Genomic DNA, 20838 nt, shown 5'->3' on the forward strand with positions numbered 1-20838 from the left:
CTAACCTCCTCACCGGGTACACTATTGAAGGGGTTAAAGTCACACCTTGGGGATGGGAAAGCTATCACCGCAAAAGTTGAGATTAAACTATAAACATTATGCTTTCCAATATAGTGCATTTTACTTGATCACAGTTTTTCTGGAGAAGCATAATAATTATAACATTTTTGAGCAACAAATTTCACCCCTGCTGCATGATGACAAGCTTGTATAACATTTTTATTACACTTATGTAATAAAAGATGGAAATAGATTTCCTTGGTACATATAGCATCAGCACTTTATAGGTTCACATTGTAAAATGTCATATCACACTTTTTTTAGGCAAGATCGATTTCTCTCTGAAATAGGTGGCAATGCAAGATAATGTGATATGCTTGGTCTTTATGGGAAGGATAATTAGTCATCCTTTTATAGCCAGCCCTCCTACCAGTATATGGAACAGTGATGACAACTTTCGAAAAGTGTTTAAAACTTCAAAAAACTAAATTAAGTCAAGAAAAATTCTATTACATATGTTCTAGTGTGATAAAAAATGATATTAAATCATAAGTTACTCTGGTACTTATTTTAAAAGCACTAATCATAATAATGTCTGTGACCATTATATAGTAATTTGATATGCAAAGTGCTAATCAACTATCAAAAACAATTATGGTCACTTGAATGGTAATATATCATAACTATTAAATTATATGCAACACTTTCTTAGGCCAGAATTTTTCAGAATTGGATACCTAAAGTTAGGCACCTAGAGCTCTATTTACAAGCTTATATGAAGGTGTCCTGACTGCAGTTTTGAACCACTATGGGTGCATTTTTGTTAGGACCAGATCTGTGGCTATGGCTAAAGTCTCTTAGTGTATGAAATCTGAACACTTTTAAATGTTCACATACATTTTCTATATTTCCTGTCTAATTATTGTTGATTATCAAGATACTTTTGGGAAGAGAAAACATCTCTTTTCCAATCATCCTCCTTCTACTGGCTGGTTCATTAAGTACTAGTACAATAATGAATGTAACTGTAATTATACAGTGTTGATAATTTTGATATCACAAAGACATGTGTCATTAGTGACTGAATCAAGAACGAGGGGCAGGTTGACTAGAATATAGAAAGCTTGTATAATTCAGCAACACACCTGGAATTTATTCAGAAACAACATTATCTTAAATGTTTTGTTGGTTAAGGTTAAATTCCCCTCTGAAGAGGACCCCATAAGGCCATGTGAACAATGAATTTTCATTCAAGCCTTTAGCATGTGCTTAGTGGTGAACAGGGTTTTTGCCCTCTGTACTGGATAGTATTTCACCATCTGTGTATAAAGTCCTAATATCAAATTTGTGAATCTTTTTTGCAGTGCTAAATGTAATAGCTTTTCTATACTACATAGGTACTGAGGTTATAGCACCAATGTTCCTGTGTCTGCTCTTGTTTATCAACCAAGTCCTGTTTTGCATACTATAATAGGGTATTGACTTAGGTCCTGCCCACATAATATGACTTCTGACTAATGTTATAACCAGTTGGAGGCACAGACATCGTAACTGGCTATGAATAACACAGTTCAAGTTATGTCCTAGTTCAGAAATCTTTACAGGATTAGAGTCCTAGAAACAACAACTCTAAAACTCCCATGAAGGATCATCTTTGGTTAAATTTTAATAAAACGAAAGTCCAAAAACAAAATAAAAACAAACCAAATAAATCCTCTCAAAAATAAAACCAAACAAATGAAACATATGTCATTCAATATTACACAATGTTGAGACTAAGTTCAGATTGCTAAACTAACAGAAATCAGGAGAGTCAAAGTTCTCATTGACACTCTGTACTCTGATCTGACATAACATTTGAGCTATAATCACAAGGCACAGCTAAATGACGTAAATCAGAGGATCACAGGTTTAACATAGAACTTACTGGCTTCTAGCAACTTTCACAAACATTCCTGTGTTATTTTTATAATATTTCATAAGTAGTAATACAAATGCTGATTGATGGCTATATGTTTAACTGCTTTTTCTGATTTTCAAGATCTAAGCACTAAGGGGTTAATGTAAAATAGTGCTTTATCCCTATACTTTTATGAAATGGGGGTTCCCGTTCTTTTTGTGATGGCATCAGTAACTCTGTTTACTGCACTGTACATAACTTATAGGAGTTCCTAACATACTGAACTAGTGTCGTATATCAGGGACTCCTTGGTCAGCACAGTAAATAAACTAATCTCCAGTTACTAATATAAGTTTCTTATTCACTTGATATTTCAAATGGGTCATTCAACTGATAACATCTCATGTTCTTCCCTGCTTAATCTTTGCTTTTAATAAAAAAACTATCCATACATACCAAAATGCAAGGGTAGATTTTGCATCATTTATATTTCTTCCTTACAAATTTTGCAAAGAACATTCTTCTATGAATTTCGGTTATTACAATTAAACGACATATTCCAAAATATCTACAGAATCCAGTTTTCTTGTTAATCAATGGCATTATTTGTCTCTGCTTCTTAATTTTTTTTTCAATTATCGCTAATTAAGATTTTAAATTTCTGCTTACCTTTTATCTTTAACATTTGTATGTTCATCCATATAATTTTTTTAATAAAACATAAGTTATGTTCATAGGTAGTATAGTACTGTTTAAACATAAGACTACACTGGAGGATGAAGGCATAATGAATGCAGCCCTTAGTGACCGGATTTCCTTAAGGTTAATGCTTGAAGTTCATTCATTCCTATTCACTATAAAATTTAATACAGCTTTCCGCAGTTACTGGAAACTTTAGAATCCTGGAATGCAGTTGATTTACAATAAATCAAATCCTATAATGAGAAACGACTAAAAGATGGGAAAGCTGCATTTGTCCCAGAACAATACAATTATATAGCTGTCAAAGTTATTTAAAAAACAAAGAAAGGCTACCTACCAGTTCAACTCGTCCAAAACCTCCAACTCCAAGAGTGTCAATGATGTTGAAATCAGACAGTTTCAGGTTGGCGAAGAAGGCAGCTTCGGCTTCATATCTGGATTTTTTTATATGAAAAAATGGAAATTTCTTAGAGGTGCAAACCTGGGTATTGCATAAGATTGTACCTGAATGGCATGAGTGTGGAACAGGATTTACCTGTTTAACTTCCATCTTGTGTCAAAGTCTGTGTTTGTTCACACTCATAGTTTTGTTGGTCTCAATTGTAAAGTATAACATATATTTGCATTTTTCCCCCCAAAGTAGGAAAATCAGAGTTTCTACTGTGTGTCTATAAAACAAATTTTTTGTACTGTAATTCAATTCCAGTTATCAATTGAATGCTACATTTTGACACTTCCTATTAATCTTCTGCTGAGGACTGTTTTGCCTTTTAGTATTTCTGGAAGATAAAGTCTCTCATATGAGTTTCCCTTATCCACAGGCAGTAGTTTCTATAAATGTTTATTGAAAGTAGCAAGATCATTAAGGTCCCTGGAGAGCAATCACAGCCAAGTTATATGAAATCAGATCCAATAAGCTGAGGGCTGGCATGCAAATGTCTGAAATGAATGACTTCAGACACATATTAACATTCCTAAAAATGTATCTTCTCTTCTTTTATATTTATAAGCTTATTTAGAGCAGAAATTCCCACCTAGTATCCAACAGTCCTGAAGCTCTCTCCTTAGCCTGTGTACAAGAGGCTTGCAATAAAAGTTCACAAAGCACTAACTATGCAAGCATGCAAATCTGACACATGCAAGCCTGCCAAAATAAGCTTCCCACAAATATACTTGTGAATATGAATCTCTTAAAATATCTCCTTGTTGAGGGTTATGGTATTTTTAGAAGGCTCAGAAGGCAGATGGATGAACAGGATCCACCCGCTTAATAAACTTTGGACAAGGAGGCATTCAGTTGCCAAAAAAGTCCCCAGTGCATGTGCATAGTCAAATGCAACCTTTGACCTTCAGGAACACAGAATTGTATGTGAAAGTAATGTTGACAAGATTATGAACACAAGCATGCAGGGTAGGAATTGTTTAGTGAGTTTACCGATATACAATATTTAATGTTATGCCCATATTTTGCATTTAGAGGCTCCAAATAGCCTACAAAGTACTATTTCATGATAACATAACAAGTAAGCATGGCTCACTACAGATAAGGTTTTAATATTTTCTGATAATACAGTCATGATAAAATGTCATAATGTTATTGATGATCATATACACCTATCCATCCACCTATCTTTTTAATGTAGCTAATCTATCTATCTAAACTGTCAGGGCTGTCACTGAATAATCTAATCTAATTCAATAATGGAATGTAACTGATTTACTCCCACCTTATTCCCCTCAAACCAGCATTCGTTATTCTTTTTAAAAGTGAAAGGACATTGTGAGGGCAGGGAAAGCAGCAGTTGACCTGTTCCAAGGTAACAGAGGAGCAGAAAAAGAGGGATGGGGGCAGGGAATGAGTTTGGAGTGTCCATATATAACAAAGACCAAATTAAAACATAATACAAGGCAATCCTATCTTGTGGTTTCTGATGACAAATTATTGAGTTCTGCTTTATTATTTATAATGTCGTCAGATTCTCTCAATAACCTTGAGCCTATGGCCATAGCAGACTGACTGCATCTGATATTGGAAGCTAATCAGTGCTGAGTCTGTTTAGTACTTGGAATAACCTTGCATGACATGGCTGCTTATTGATCATTTTATACTAGCCATGATGTGCATATTAAACTGGCAACATAAAAACTAAGTGTTGTTGGTAAATAAAAGGTCTACTTATAAATCTCCTTATTTCTAAATAACAAAGAACAAATTATATTAGCAGTTGCAATCCAGTCAGGAAAGCTGTTACTTCAGTCTGGCTGCCTGGACCAATTTAAACTATAAATATATTACAGTTTGTGACTTCTAATGTTGTAGGCTCTTTTGGCTGATTTGCTACATTTAATAATTTCTAGATGTAATGGTAGGGCTGAGATCCTGTCAAGGATTTGCACCCTAGTATTGAACCAACTGATGGAATGCTTCCCATTTCCAAGTCATAAAGCACCACATTAGCCATCCTGATTCTGTCCTGTACCTGTGGAAACTCATTTTGTAATGGTGCGGCGGGAAGGAGCAAGACAATGTGGTGACTGGGTTTATCAAATGAGGAGCTCTATATGCATTAAGCCAAGTCATTTATTCCACAACATAGGACATGTGATATGCACTTGGGGAGTGCCATGCTGACCAACCCCTGATGTCAGGGAGGCTTAGGATCAGGTAGTCCAGCCCTCTTCCAATCCTGGGAAACTTGATTGGATTTCCCCAATGCTGAGGAAGCAGGGGATCTGACATGCTAAGTGCATTTTTTCTAGTGTTGTTAAGGCCTCCATGATCAGTTTTTGCATAGGAAAGACATGGAATAAATCGTTTTCATTTCTATAATGCCTTTTATGCTGAAAGACTGCAAAGTGCTGCATAAACTTTGTACAGTTCATTCAATTCCACTTGAGAGGAGAAAACCTGCCCCAACATCCCAAAATAGAGTACAGATGAACAGGTGCTCTTTCTGATTCTTGGGTATTCCATGAATCCCCTTTACAACCTCCAGTACAAAAGAGCATTTTGCAGCAAGCATATATCCTTCATCTTTCTGTGTAGAGAGTCACAAAAATTGATGCTCTAATGACAGCTTTTAAATTGAGCTTTCAGTCTTAATAAAAAAAAGTTAATTAAAAATATTTTTAAGCTTCTACGATGCATTATTTAATTTTTCTTCTTTTTGGCTAATTTTGTTTGGTAGATAGCCTGGTATTCTATGGTCAGTTCAAGGAAGACTGCAAAGCAAATTTTGTACAGTGTGCCAGATACTTTGTCAGGGGCATTATAGAAGAGAAAGAAATGAATTATATATATTCTGAAACAAAAATATATGTAAAAGAAAGCGTACAGACCAGACAACAATCCTATTTGGTCCAACAATGATAATTACACCCTAATTCTGTTTCATTCCTAAAAGTAAAGGTCAAACTTTAATCCCATTCAAGCTCCAATAAAAGAAGGAGACTCTCATCCTATTCTATTTCTTAAGGAAAATTATTTAGGGCCAAATTCTGCCCTTATATATGTGCATGTAAATCCTTGAAAAAATTGAAGTCAGTCTGGAGTAACTTCACTGAAGTCAGTTACTTCAGATTTCCTGGATGTCAGTTAAAAAAAGATTGGCTCACAGGCCATGGAACGCTTTCCCTACATATCTAAGGAGAAAATTTAGCCCCTACTTCTAACAGTAAAAGATTTGCATTGGGTTTTAGCTGTACAGCTAACTTTAACAGGAGTCATATAGCTCAACACTGGGAAAACCTAGCAGTAAATCTCTAACGTAATTTAAACAAAAATATCAGAATGAAAACATGCCTGTTCATGCCATAAATTAGGAATCAACCCTTTATCCTAGTTGCCCTTAATACCAAGGATATGACTTCAATCTACTTTCTTCTTATCCATTAATTTGATTGTGTGCTGCTTTCTAAACCAAAAACTGAATGATACTGGAGTGTGCACTCTCTCAGAAACAGTTTCAGTCATACTACTAATGGCAGACAATGGGCAAATATAGTACGTTCAAACCATTCTGTCTACAACATTGAAATAAGATTTCTCAATTTCATGTAAAAGAGAAGCAGTATCTTATACTTTTACCAACTACATGTTACATGAGTTATTCTATAGTGAATTTGCTTAATTCCAAAAATATTCTCCAAAGTGCATTTAGTCATAAAGGATTAGGAGGGCAGTTCAATGAAATACAGATACATGTGAAAGTTAAATAATGTATGTACACAGACATGTCTTGTTTTGGGCAGCTCAAAGAACCAGCTGCTGACAGAGACATCCAAGTCCTTGGAATCCCAACCCAGCAGGGACAGGATGAAATGCTAGTAGGATGTGTATTACTCATGCTCTAGTGATAACTGGTGTGTTGTACAATCTGAAATAACTTGAATCTCCTTGGAAAAATATACACACAAGTTCTGGTCATATTTCTTAATGATTTCCATGACAGAGATTCTAAAACCTTTCTCCAGCTGGCATGGCAGAAGTGTTTGAGATAGGTTAGGGGAGAAGGTTATACACTAGATATCTGGCCTTGTAAATAAGGTCTCCAGGTTTGTTTGAATTAGCCATGATCCTTTTTGACCTCTGGAAGGGTTGGTGACAGCCATAAAAATAATATTTAGTTATATAATTTAATAAAGTAATTAATGTGTAGAGGTACAATGAGCAGCCACAGAGAGGTTCTGAAGTTTGGTTCAGTATTCAAAGGTCTGAATACTTATCTGAACCATATTCAAATGATCAGAAATTCTTGGACCTGGATAGCAGCTCAGTGAATTTGAAAGAAATTGGTTATACTGAGATTTCTGGTACTTCTTTCCTTAGTTGGGCTAAGAAATATTTCAAGAACAACCTTTCTCAAGTTATTTATGCATTTCCATTTCTGGTCCTAGAACCACCAGGCAGAGGGCCGGGAAAATGCAAGTGACAATACAAAGGAAAAAACGTGGATTGAAATTTTTCAAACAAAAAAAAGTTGATGTGTCAAATGTGTAAGGGGGAGTTATTCTTAGCGAACATGGATTCTCACCAAAGTATTCAGCTGATAGGAGGAAAAAAAACAAACATGCCTTATAACCCAAGTTATCCATGCAAAGCACCCAAACTTCTTTTAAAGCATTTTCAAGAATTTAGGCAGCAATTTTCAAAGGAGATGAAGAGAGTTAGGCAATCAACACCTACTGAATTCCAATGGAAACTGTCTGCCTAACTCCCTCAAGATCTTTTTTTCCTTAGATAAAGATAATACCTCACTTTTTTAATAGGATAGATTCCCCTTGTCTTTGCAAACATTTAGGCGTCTAATCTCCTTGCCTTGGATGTTTAATGTCCATTTATGTTAGAGATGGACAGAAAATAAAACATAAGCTATAGTTCAGATTTGACGGTGACAAATCTCATGAGCTCTTCTACTAAGATTTTTTGCAAATCTGCCTAGATGCAATTTTGCCACCTTATTTCTTCTGAACCCTCATGAAAATGGTTATCTTTCTGATATCTCAGAAAACAAAACAAATACTAGAAATCAGCCTTCTTCTGGTTCTTGTTTTGGCAGATTTTGGTCTTGTATCCAAACCACCTCCTTCCCAAAATTCAAAGAGTTCCAATCAGTGTCCTGATTTTATACCACATTTAGTATTAACTGAAGTTATATGTTTAAAAAAAAAGTTGTCAAGAGGCCCCAACCTGTTGCTGGTCACTGGGCAGAAATCCCATTGCACAGAATTTCCCATTATTTTCAAACAGTAGTCATTGAATCAAGCTGTAAGTATTTGTATAACACATGTTATGCAGGGAGGCTGTGGTGAGGAAAGGTTTTGGCCATTTGCATAGTATGTTGGAATGTCCACGTTCCAACTATTTAACTAACAGATTGCTGCATAAAAACACAAAGAATTACTTTGAAATAAAATTTAAATAGGGCTTGAAATGTATCAAGAGTCACCACAATCTTAATCACTCAGGCACTCAAAAAAGAATGAGAAAATGACACAAGAACAGAAATTTGTAATTACCCTATTATTTAGTTTTACTGAACTGGCTAATAAATTAACTTAATGTGTTGGGAAACATTAGACATCTGTTACTAAGCAGTCATCTCCAATACAAAACTTGGCTTTATTCCATGTACACTGCCAACTAGATGTAAATTGTAACCAATTGGGAGCCAACAATAAACTCACTGAAACTAATAAAATGACTTTAAAGGGAAAAAAAAAAGAATTTTTGTGCCTTTTTCAATGATATCCATTTATTCAATGGCTAATTTCTTGGGTTTTACATTCCATTTTATTGGCCAGCTGAATTGTTTCCATACTTTAGCTATTTTGCCATACTCAGTGTAATTTTGCAAAAGAGATTTTTGGACTCTTTGCAGAATGTTAGATAAACTAGTTTTCTAGCATCTGGATGACTCTGTTCAAGTCTGGCCTACAGTAGATCACATATGTAGTGTAATAATATGTAATAAGCTTTATGATCTCTACCTATTTAATTGGCACAGGACAATACCCCAAAAGCAAAACATATTTCCAAACAATTAATATTGCTTGTTCAGTAAGAGTCTAGAACTGCAATAAATTGGATCGGGGTGGGCACATTTGTAGGACTAGTGCAGAAGGCTGCACAGTGCTAACTAGTACTTGTTCTGGCTCCAGGAATCAACCTGTATTTTAATCAGAAAAACATTCAATAACACAACCTAAATAAAAAAAAATATTCGTAGTCTAGCTCCCTCTTCCTAATAGTCAAAAAGAACATTTTAGCTCTCTCTGAGTACTCTGTTTAAAGAATATAATTTAAATAATCTATGAGAAAGTGAAACAAAAGTTTCTTTATTCTATGATAACTATCTCAATTTCAATATCATTGAACTGACCCTTATTTTGTTGTGGTTTATCATTTCTTACTGATTTTCATGTGCTTTTAACAAAAGCTTTGTAAAGTGGCATACTTGTCATCTTTAATATTAGTTTTCTGCCACTGGAATACTTATATATGTGTTGTGCAGAATTAGAGATACACTAGTGGGATGTATTTGGTCTAAAAGGGGACTGATGCAAAATGATTATGATTTGTTTCAGAAAGCAAGTTACACCTAATCTCCTCCCTGGGTGAAATCCTGGCCTCACTGAAATTAATGGCAAAACTTTTATTGATTTAATTGAGGTCAGGATTTCATCCCTATAGAATCTTGTGTTTGTGTTACACAGGGAGCAGAAGGAAAGCCATTGCAACTTAGGGTCGTCTCTAAGGCCCCCAAATACTTTAACAGATGTAGCTGTAAATATGTGAATGGATTCCATTGAATACATTAAGACTTATGTGCTTAAATTTACACATGTACTTATGTAGCTGGGGATACTTTTGTGATATGACAAGAACTTCTAAAACTGTTGGTTTTCATTATATTAAATAACACAGTCCATCAACTCCTACACCAGAACAGTTTTAGGAGGAACTGTTATCCTGAACTGTGTATTGAAAATTTGCTAGCAAGTAACAGATTCTTCAGTGATGGTAATGAACCTGCTTTTTAGGGTAAGTAAATTGAAGGTGATAAGCTGGTTTAAATTAGTGAAAGAATGAATTTCACCTAATGAAACTGCAATGTTGAACACTTAAGAACAAAGTTTACGAAAAAGAATTTATCATCATTTCGATGATAAAGTATTTTTCTCACTTCTTTTCTCTATGATCTGGTATACTTACGCTGTACCTTGTAAAATATACAAACTGCTGCCCTCCCATGGCTTCTGATGGCTATACAGATAACTTGCTACGCCAGTTCTAGGTATGTTTTCTGGATTGGATTTGTGTACACCAGTTGGTAAATAGAAGTGCAATTGTAGGCACTGGGGGATTAAATTCAAGCAATGAGTATTCATATTTGTTAGTAATGTAAACAAGAAGTAAATTATATTATTGTTTCCATTCCCACTGTATTATTGACTGTCCAATTTTTTGTAATGTAGATTAGGATATTTATTTAAAGGTCAAATTTCAAATATTTTATTTCTACTATATGAGATTTACCCTTGGAGAATATGGAATTTATGAACGAACACATGGGCAAAAGCAAAAAATAAACTTCTCATGTTGGTTTTGCATGAGATCCTTACCTTCAACTATGCCCTGTTTGTGTGGGGCACAGACGATAAATCAACTTGCACACCTTAGCCACATTCAGGCAACAGAGAGAAGTGCGGAAGATCGACAGAATATATTACAAGCAGCATGATCCAGAACCTGGAAATGCCTGTAAGCAGATTCTTGAGAGGCATTTTGTGTTTCTTTATAAGGCTGAACAGCTGCAGAGATGGTGTCAGTCATCCTCTCAGAGTTCCCACCCTATGTGTGGGCACCAGTGATCTTCTATCGTATGCTCAGTGTGTTGGTCATCTTCAATATTACATACAGCTGGTGGAGATGTCCCTTAATGGACCATTGTAGTACAAAGAATTATGAAGATGATATTGCTCTTTCAGGATTCAATCCTGCCAGGTGCTGAGCATCCGCAGCTCCCACTGGCTTCACGGGGAGCTGAAGGACCTCAGCACCTCCCAGAATTGACCCCCAAGTTATCATTAGGTGCAGTGATGGCTGAGATGTCCAAGTCTGAGTACAAGAGGCAACAGCAGTAGACTGAATTTTCCTGAGTGGAAAAAAACACTTGTATAGGTAAATGCCTATGTTTTGTATCTCCTACCTCCAGGTACCCATTAACTGATTTTTAGATGCTCTTTCATGGCACAAAAATGCCGTTTCATACAGACCCTTTTTGAATGAACTCTGCCATTGGTAAGATAAAAATGTCAAGAAAGAGGCCTTTTCTTCAATTATTTTACTGACAAATACTGTATATAGTAGTTATATAGTAGTACAGAAAACTGTATTCATTTTTATGGCCCATCAAATCATACTAGTAATGTCCCATTACATCAGATTAGTTTATTAGTTCATTTATTAATACAGTATCACAAAATCATATTGGGACTTCTCCATTTATAGGAAAAGACAAAATGATTCTAACAAGACACTGCACTGTTAGATAAAAATAATGACACAACAAGACTTTGACATCCCCTTATTGAAGGATTGTCATTTTTGTCCACTACAGCTCCCAGTGCTGCTGACCAGAAGGGGCTGGCCTGTTACTGCTATGATTCTGAACAGGACCGTTTGCCCTTTCCACATGCATATGGAACAGGAGGCATTCTAGTATGTCCATACAGTCCATTTTCTGCACTTATTTGCTGTCCTCATGGTAGACCATATCTACAGGGGACAGACATGATCAACACTTGGAATAAAAACAGATCTTTACTTATTAAAACAGTAACAGACAGGAATTCGCTGCACTCCCAGTAAGAGCAAGAAAGACGAAATCATCACATTAATCTTTCACCCCAATCTTACTTTTTCATAAATATTAAAGGAAAGGGAGAAAGAAATATATATTCACAGGAAAAATATTCTAAAAGAAGAGGATAATAAAACCTTTCTTTAGTTCAGGTCTCCTTCTTCCAGACCAAGATCCTTCTGAGGTCAGCAGTGCAGTGGCTTTAATTCCTGGTTTAGCTGCTACCACTTCATTTTACCCTTTTTACTTTCTACTGAAAATCCAAATCAGAGAGTTTATATTTGGATTTTTAAAAGCAATGAATAGTGAGCTTGTTGTGCTTGTGGCAACTATGCAATTGAAAGTTACAACTTCACAGACAATTGCATTAAAAAGAAAGGTTTTCTTTCTTTTCAAGTTAATGTTGCTAAGGCTATGCATTTTGGTTTAACCTACCACCACTTTAAATTACAGCGTACTTGCCTTTAATGAATTCCAAATCAGGAGAAATAGCATACCTCCTAGTTTAGATTTTCTAACAGAAAGTGAACATTTGAGTTGCAGCTAAAAGAGACATTAAAGCTATGGCATCACTAACTTCCTCTGGAAGGGGAAGGAGATCTGAAATTAAAAACATAAAGTTAAAAACAAAAACAAAGAAGTGATTTTTCACTAGAAAAAATATTTTTACTTATTTTCAAACTACATTACTTAGGAAGTAGAATTATTAAGTAATATGCATGTAATATCTATGTTCACAATTTGTTCATAATAATTTTAATGTTTTTGAACTATTTTAATAGACAAATAAATAAGTCTGAATTCAAGGACACTGCAGATTAGGTATTGTAATGGGTCCAGTTTTACATAAAACTGCCATTGAATGCACTCAGATTTATCTTAGATACAAAGTCATATCTTATTTCCAAGCTGATACAGTTGTATTTCTAAATGAAAAAAAAAAATAGCAGCTCTTTATATCTAGAGGACCTTCCTTCTCTGGATAAATAATGTGTGGAGCGTACTTGATCAGCCTTAATTGAAAAATAAACCTGACAACCCTGCAAATGAAGTGAGAAAGATTGCCAGAAATGGCTCATCTCATCCTATTGTTTGCTAAGTCGATAACCTGCTCTCCTCTGAAGTGAAAAAATACATTATTCTTTTCAAAAAGCATCACTGTTTTTGCTTTTGTCTGAGTCCAAATTCAACCTGTTGGCAGGAAAAAATGTGTAACTCCTCATTGTAACAAGATGTGTTTAGGTGGCTCACACACTGTTTACTGCAGTCTTACAAAATTCTATCTGCCCATTTAAATAAATACTTTATTAAAATAAATTTTTTTTTGATGGGAGAATAAAATGTTTTTTTCATTATCATCCTAACTGTAAAGTTTGAGGAATAGATTTTATGTCTGATCAATTTTCATGACAATTTTGCAATTAGATTAAAAAACAACAGAGCAATTCACTGGGTCAGGCTTACTGTACAGACAGACAAAGCAAATCTTTGGTCACAGTATTAATGGGTTTACTTGCAGTCCTCAAATAAAATTGGTAACGTCCTTAAAATGTTAAATTGTACATTCAATATGTCTGAGAACAACATGAATTTTAATGTAATCAGTTCAGACACCAAATATATTTGACGTAAGAAAATCCTTACAGTACATGTGTTTAACATGAAACAGAATTAAAGCACTACTCTATGATGAGATTTATTGTGCTAACTGAACAAGAGTTCACAAAAGATATTTCACACCAATTCCTCCTGCTATTATAAATTCTATAGCTATCATGTGGAATGCTATTGACAGAGGATGGGATTTTCAAAATGCCTTAAGGGAGTTAGGCACCCAATTTCTATTGAAAACCAATGGGAACTTGATGCCTAACTGCCTTAGGTGCTTTTGAAAATGCCACCCAGAATAGTTATATCATGTACTTACAGTATTCAATGCCAAATTCTGTCCTGCTACTCACATAGGCTGAAAAGCCCATCTTCTTTCTTGGGCATTTGGTGCTACTCACATAGGTTGAAAAGCCCACCTTCTTTCTTGGGCATTTGGTGAGGAGATGGATTGCTGGGATGGGGAGGTAGTGGGACTGCTGATAGGTGTTGATGTTAAGGGGGGTAGTTTTTTTTTCCCCTTGGGCAGTTCATTAGACCTACTGAAATGACTTAGCATGGGGAATCATATCTGCACTGATGCTGACTCCAGTGAAGAGCTGAAGAGGAGGGCATCAGTCCCTGATCTTAGGACTGCCAGGGCCAGTTTAGTCCAAGAGAGGTGTTAGGGCAGACTTGAGGGCTGTGTCCTGGCTATAATCAAACCTATGGGTACCACTGGAAATAGCCTGGGCTTAGAAAAAAATCAAGGATTCTGTAGCATGTGGTGTAGAGCTGACTATGCTGATCTTTTGGGGAAACTCTTACACCAGAGATATTTTCCAAGGGGCAGTGAGCATACAGTGGCATTGTTGAGCTTTTACAGTGGTGAAGTCTGTATACAAGGGTTTCAGTGCCTACATTCCCCATAGTGTGTCATGAAATATTATTTGCAGTTTAATAATGCTTAGTGTTTAGAATGGGTACTCAAATAATTCAAATAAATGAAATATGAAATTCCATTGGGTTCAATGGAACTTTATCTTTCTAACTGAAAGAATACACTCAGTAATGTTCCATATATATGTGACTGATTAAAGAGGCAGTATCTTTTATTTGGTACTTTTATTTTCTTTAGAACAATTAAACAGAACACTGCTGTTGACATTGCAACCAATTCATCTATCCAACAGTTGCTTTATCACTTTCGGTATAACCCCGATTCGGTATATCCCCTCGGTATAACAGCAATTTAAAACTCAGCCATAAATATGTGATGCCAGCTGGAGTTTGTCAGGCAGGTTCGGCCCAGGAGCCAATTATTTTTTGCCATGTGCAAAATTTTTTAAAAACATCATATTGATTTTTAAGAGTGCCGAGGCCTGGTCTGAGACTTTTACCACTGATTTCATTAGAAACTAGACTAGACCCATAGAATTTAAAACAAAACAAAACATGACAAAACATAACAGTTTCCAACAAATGTTTGCACTTCTCACACAGCATAATTTTAGCCCTTACTAGGAACAAGGGATTTTGATTATTTTAATTAAAATAGATGAGTTAAAATTTGAACATTGCTGGTAACAAGACATTTTTTAATTAATTTTAATAAAGACATTTTTCTTAACACTGTATCTTTCCATAATATGAACCAAGGACCATAATGGCTACAGAGCATCTGATACACTCTACTGTGTCAATTTTATATACATACCTGAATATATGAACATATAAAAACTCAGTTTTTGGATTGTACGGGAGTAAGGATGCCTCTGATAAAGTTCCTCCCTCTGGTAGAGTTCATTTCCCTTACTTCTACTGCTAAAGCATCCCTGCAAAAAATATTTTTGACCCTGTCTCTGTCTAACTCATAAAGGGCCAGGTCCAAAGACCATTGAAGTCAATGGGAAGATTCCCACTGATTTTGGATCAGAGTCCATTCTGGATGAGTGCAGCTGTGGGTTCACAGAACAGGCTTTCACAGGGCTGCTGAGATTGGCGCTTTGAGTCTCAGGGTTAGGGCTGGCTGGAAGCCAGATTTTTTGTTTCTCAGGATTTCGAAAAAAATTCTGTTCAGAAATGGAACAAAACCAAACATTTTTGAAATTTCCTGTGAAACAAGATTCTGAAAAAATACTGTTTGGGATCAACTGAAATTTTTGTTTTGTCAAAATGGACACATTTCCATGAAACATTTTGCATTCAAGGAATCAGCAAAATTTCTCGCCTGCTTTACTCATGATACAGGAAATAAGTTGAGAGGAGCAGGGCCTGCAAACTGGCAAGCACAATGTGCCCAGCATACATCACCTGCAGCTGGCTGGGAGAGATACTGTTTTATTAGAAACCTCAGACACATTCTGTGCCAATGTCTGGTCCTCAAAGCTGCCCCTGCTATCACTTTTGCAATGCTGGTGTTAAGCACTCTCAAGTGAGCCATTAGTCTTGTTTGGCAGAAGTTAAAAAATGGCCACTATGCACATAATTTATTTTCACTGGATTATATTTAAGCCTCTAAATCTATTCCCTGGCCATACCTAGTCTCTACTCCCTGTAGAGATGTTTTCCTTTTCCTCAGCCATCCTTGTTTCAACAGGGTATAGTGTTAGACTAATATTGCAGAGAAATGTGTGCAGGGCTCAGTGATATGCTAAGCCTGTCTGCACAGAAGATGAGCATAAACTGAGAGTGCAGTGCTACCGCTTTGGCTTTCTGAACTTTTTTAGCACTGCACAGTGGCCTCCAGTATCCCTATTGATTGCAGCAGAGCTGACACAACTGTCAGTGGCAGTATCATTGTAGGTGACAGCTCTACCAGGACTTGTTGCAGAATATTGTTTGCAATTGCTGAATCCATTTCCATTCCTCTAACTATAGTTAATGGTACACAACAAATATTAAATTCTGACTTAAGGCCACAGGTTAAATTCCTTTTAAAAAATCTCTTCACTTCTCAATGCTGCAGCTTGGTAGCAACTTCCTTTGGGAAGAGAAGAATCCAGGCCCTTTAGGCAGATAGATATGAAGGAGGGCAAGATAGCAAGAGATTGACATAAACTGTATTAGCTAGGACTTGGCCACTGGGCATTTTCATTAGTATTCAGTGAGAGGCATGATTTTAGAGTCCAGGTATTACTGCAGAGTCTAGTATTCAAAATCTAATTTTTAAATTATCAGAATGAAGTAGTAAATTAAGTCTCACATTCTAAGTATTAGGCTCACCAGTTTTACCAGCTCCCACCTGTCCTCAAAAATCTCAGGACTGGGAGGTAATTCACTAAACTCCTTTTACTACTCACCGCCCATTCATCAATTTTGTCTTTTCTATAATTGAGTGTGCATATGAAAAACATGTTTGGAAGATAAGGCTTCGAGTTTTCCTCCCGCCCTCCCATTTGATTTCTATAGAAAAAAAATCCTTAGGGAACAGGACTGAAGGAAATTAATATCATTTAGATGAATAAAGAAATATCTGAAGACCACTATTTTTGCCATTGGAATGCACCAAATGGTATCTCCACTTAAAAGAAAGTTCCAGAGAAAGTACTAGAATCCCCTACACAGACAAATGCAAATGAAACGTATTTAACATTGTTACAAACACTGAGACACCTCTACCCATCCTGAACTGCTTTCTCATCAGTCCTTGTCTTGTGGTTAAATAATATATTTTACCAACCTGCAGGGATTGGGGAAAGGGGAAGACGACCTACCTAAAAAGTGATCTATGAAGACACTGCTGTGTAGAACACCTATCCCCACATCTGACTCTTTTGGATGGCCATGCCACCTAAGCCAATAGAATTTTAACCAGTGTTTGTACAGATGAGTTTCTGTGGCTTTGAGGGAGAAGTGAGCCTGATGCAATCTCTCTCTCTTTCTCTCTCTCTCTCTCTCCCTCTGTCAGTTCTGGACCCACTGCAACAGAATTTCTGCTACTCTGATACCCTCCTTGCTGCACAACAGAAGAGATGATATAGCCTCTAATCTATAAAAAATGGGTATCTGCTATTTTCTCCCATAGCAAGTTTATCTCCCGAGGACATTTTATTCGAAATTGCTTGAACATTTTGTTAAACATTTAATCTAATTCACTTCGTATAAATTTCTGTTTCTTTCTGGATGTGCTGAGAACCTGTTTGATGGTTGAAATTAATCCCTGAATACTAAATGCCATGTAAAATTCTGTCCTTGCCCCATATATTATTCTCAGTGGGAGATGGTTGGATACATAGGTGAGAGAATTGTGTACTTTGACTTTAGTCATGAGGTACTTACTTTGATTATGACAAGTACTGTGCTCTTTAATGGCAAATCTATCACCTCAAGAATAACTAAGATCAATAAATAGACTAAGGCAAGTGCCTGACACCATACTTGGAAGAAGAGCAAAATACTTATTCTAAGGTAATTTGCAGCAGTTGGCAAGGAAAAGGTGCATTGGTGTTAAAACATTAGCTAGCACCTCTTCAATAAGTAGCATGTAGTCTCAAGGAAAACGCAGTATAATTACAGCTTCCAATTGGTCAAATCACAGTCGTTTTGTTCAGTTAATTCTGTTCTTTTTTGTACTGCTTTACAACATCTCAGGAGTTTATAAATGTATTGCATACTGCTAATTAGAGCCTGTGAACTTAAAACCTGCTCATCTAAGCATGTAAACACTTGATGACCCCCTTGTTTCTAGCCTGAATGTAAAAAGACTGCACTGCTTGCATAAGTAAATGTTCACCATGGCAACAGCAATGCTCTGATGAAGAACTTGATTGCTTTTTAAAGAAAAAAAATAAAAAAAGGAAAGAGAAGAAAAGATCAGATGCCCTCGGCCTCGTTTTCATGACCTCTTGATATTATACATATATATATGTGCAACTTACCATGTTCTTCATTAATTACTTATCGATTGAAGTCACACAGGTATCAAGTAATACTGCATGCTTGGATTTCTGTGCTGGGAGTGTGATGTGAAACAGCCATATTAACCTGTTCATCATTTAAAGGTTTTCCTTCACAGGCAAAGACTTACTTGCTAAAGATTGATTCAACACTTAGTTGTCAACTGCCAACCCATGGTCTCACCTACCAAGGGGTGCTGAGAGACATTTCCATGTAGCATGGGCTGCGTAATCTAGTGTAAATTCCTAAGGAGACCAGGGTTTATCATAAGAGTGTTACAATTTTGCTTTAGCAGATACGAAAATACGGGTGGGAGTCTGTGGTTCCTGACAAGTTTCAGCAGCTCATAAGAATTTCCAAAAGGGCACCAGTGAGAATTATTTGTTGTATTAGGGTTCAAAAGATTCCAAAACTTTATTTAATACATTTAAGTCCTTCATTCATTCCACAGATTAAGCAGTATTTCAGTCATTCTGGCCTTGCTGCTGAAGGCTCCAATGGCTGAAACATCAGTAGATACCTGGAATGAATGACATGTGTTTTAAATTTTGGAAACATTTTAAAACCCTCAAGGACAAAGTCTCTCTCTAGTGAACTTCTGTGATATCTTCTGAGATGAGTAGGAAAGCATTGGTTTTCTAATAGAGCTGCTAGTAGTGTTCTTCTGTAGGGATATTAAAGATGGTACTAACAGTGATTCCCCCAAGTGACAGTGACCCCCTCATAATTTGTCCCCCACACTTTAAAATCCAACAATTTCACCAAGTACAAAAATCTCTTGGGTCTTCTGTTAACACTTGTAAGCTACTGTCTGTAGAAACCATTGATTGTATCTATCCTGTGAAAGATACTTTATTACTATGTAAAACTTACAAACAAGTTAATTGACTTTGTTCTTGAAGTAATTGATACAATATATACAAACACTATAAGTGACTTTAAGTGACTTTCACTTCATTGTAATAGCAACGGCTCCTAGGACAGACCCCCACCTTCTGTGATTAAAGGGCCGGGAGTCTCAAATGAATTAGCACACACCCCGAAAGTGGTGGAGACAGTAAATTAAAATATGGTTAAGATATGGAATGTATGCTGATGAATGCTTGATATACATGAATGGTTAGGGAGGTGCCAGCCTAGAAAGGGAGTATCCATCGGCCGAAGAATGTGTCAAGTGGATGACCAGACAATCCCCGGAGGGTAAACTGGGATCCACCCCATCACCTGGATGGGATGAGAAACACAAACTTTGGACAGTTTGGAGCCACCAGGAATGTGCCCAGGAATGTGTCCAGGAATGTGCCATCTGCTGATTGAGTCAGCAACAGCAGAATGAAACAGCTCCTATAGACTAACATAGGAATTAATTTCTATAAGAATGGACTCTCTGATGACTTTGAGTCTCTGGTTCTGCTGCCAACTTCCAGGAGCATCAGGTGCACCTGACACAGACTCGGCTCCATCCTCATGACCAAGATACCTGGCCAGTAACTTGGCATGAGCAACTTCTAGGCTGGTAACTATAACACCTATACAGAACTTGAATGAATGATTGTGTGAATCTAATCTATCTATCTATCTATATGTGTGTGTGTATAAGGAATAAGTAGTGATAGGAATAAGTAGTCAAAACAACATTGTTTACTTTTATTTTTTGCTTTATCATTATATTTACAATAAATGTGGCATCTTTGCCTTATCCCTTTTAATAAGATCCTGCTGGTTTTTATTCTATTGGTATAACACTTCCACTGCATCCTATATCAAACAGTGAAGCAGTTTTAAAAACTATTTGCTGAAGAACTGCAACTATTCAAAATATGACAAAAAGTTTGTATTATATAAATATTTTGCACAGGCTTGAAATATCCTTTCTGAAAGGCGAGGTAGGATATTTGCTGAAGGCATAATGAGAGTCAAACTCTTACTGATCAGTAGTAAGTTCACAGGAATATTCTTTTAACTCAACAGTACCAATAGCCTACTGTATCACAGTATAACATAATGTAATTCATGTGGTGGCACACAGAAATCACTAAACATTTTGCAAACAAAACACAACAAAGCTAAATCGTGTCATGATCCTTGTCTTTATCATTTCAATAGTTTCCATTTTTGTGTTCCTATTGGCAGCAACAAAATAACTGAGTAGTAAAGGGTAGATTGTGCCTATAGGATTCAGCTCTGAATCTCAGGTCATGTGGCACTGCACTCCCTCCAGGGATGCTCATGGAGGGATTGTGCTTAAAAAACAAAAAAATCATCTTTGAAAGTAAAATGGATAAATGTAAAGTAATGCACATTGGAAAAAATAACCCCAACTATACATACAATATGATGGGGGCTAATTTAGCTACAACTAATCAGGAAAGAGATCTTGGAGTC

The 20838-nt window shown here is 36.2% G+C and overlaps 1 protein-coding gene across 3 annotated transcripts in view; it reads right to left on the reverse strand.

Annotated features, from left to right (window-relative positions):
- Window positions 1–20838, reverse strand: part of PRKG1 (protein kinase cGMP-dependent 1) — an 895613-nt gene that overhangs the window by 39792 nt on the left and 834983 nt on the right. For 2 of the 3 annotated variants that reach the window (XM_034775036.1, XM_034775034.1), the window contains exon 10: window positions 2940–3036. In XM_034775036.1, coding sequence (XP_034630927.1) covers window positions 2940–3036 — 97 coding nt within the window. Of the gene's footprint in view, window positions 1–2939; window positions 3037–10726; window positions 10850–20838 lie in introns of those variants that run through there. The other variant, XM_034775037.1, reaches the window with a different exon arrangement.

This window comes from Trachemys scripta, chromosome 7 (genome assembly GCF_013100865.1).
Source record: "Trachemys scripta elegans isolate TJP31775 chromosome 7, CAS_Tse_1.0, whole genome shotgun sequence".
Taxonomy (NCBI): domain Eukaryota; kingdom Metazoa; phylum Chordata; order Testudines; family Emydidae; genus Trachemys; species Trachemys scripta.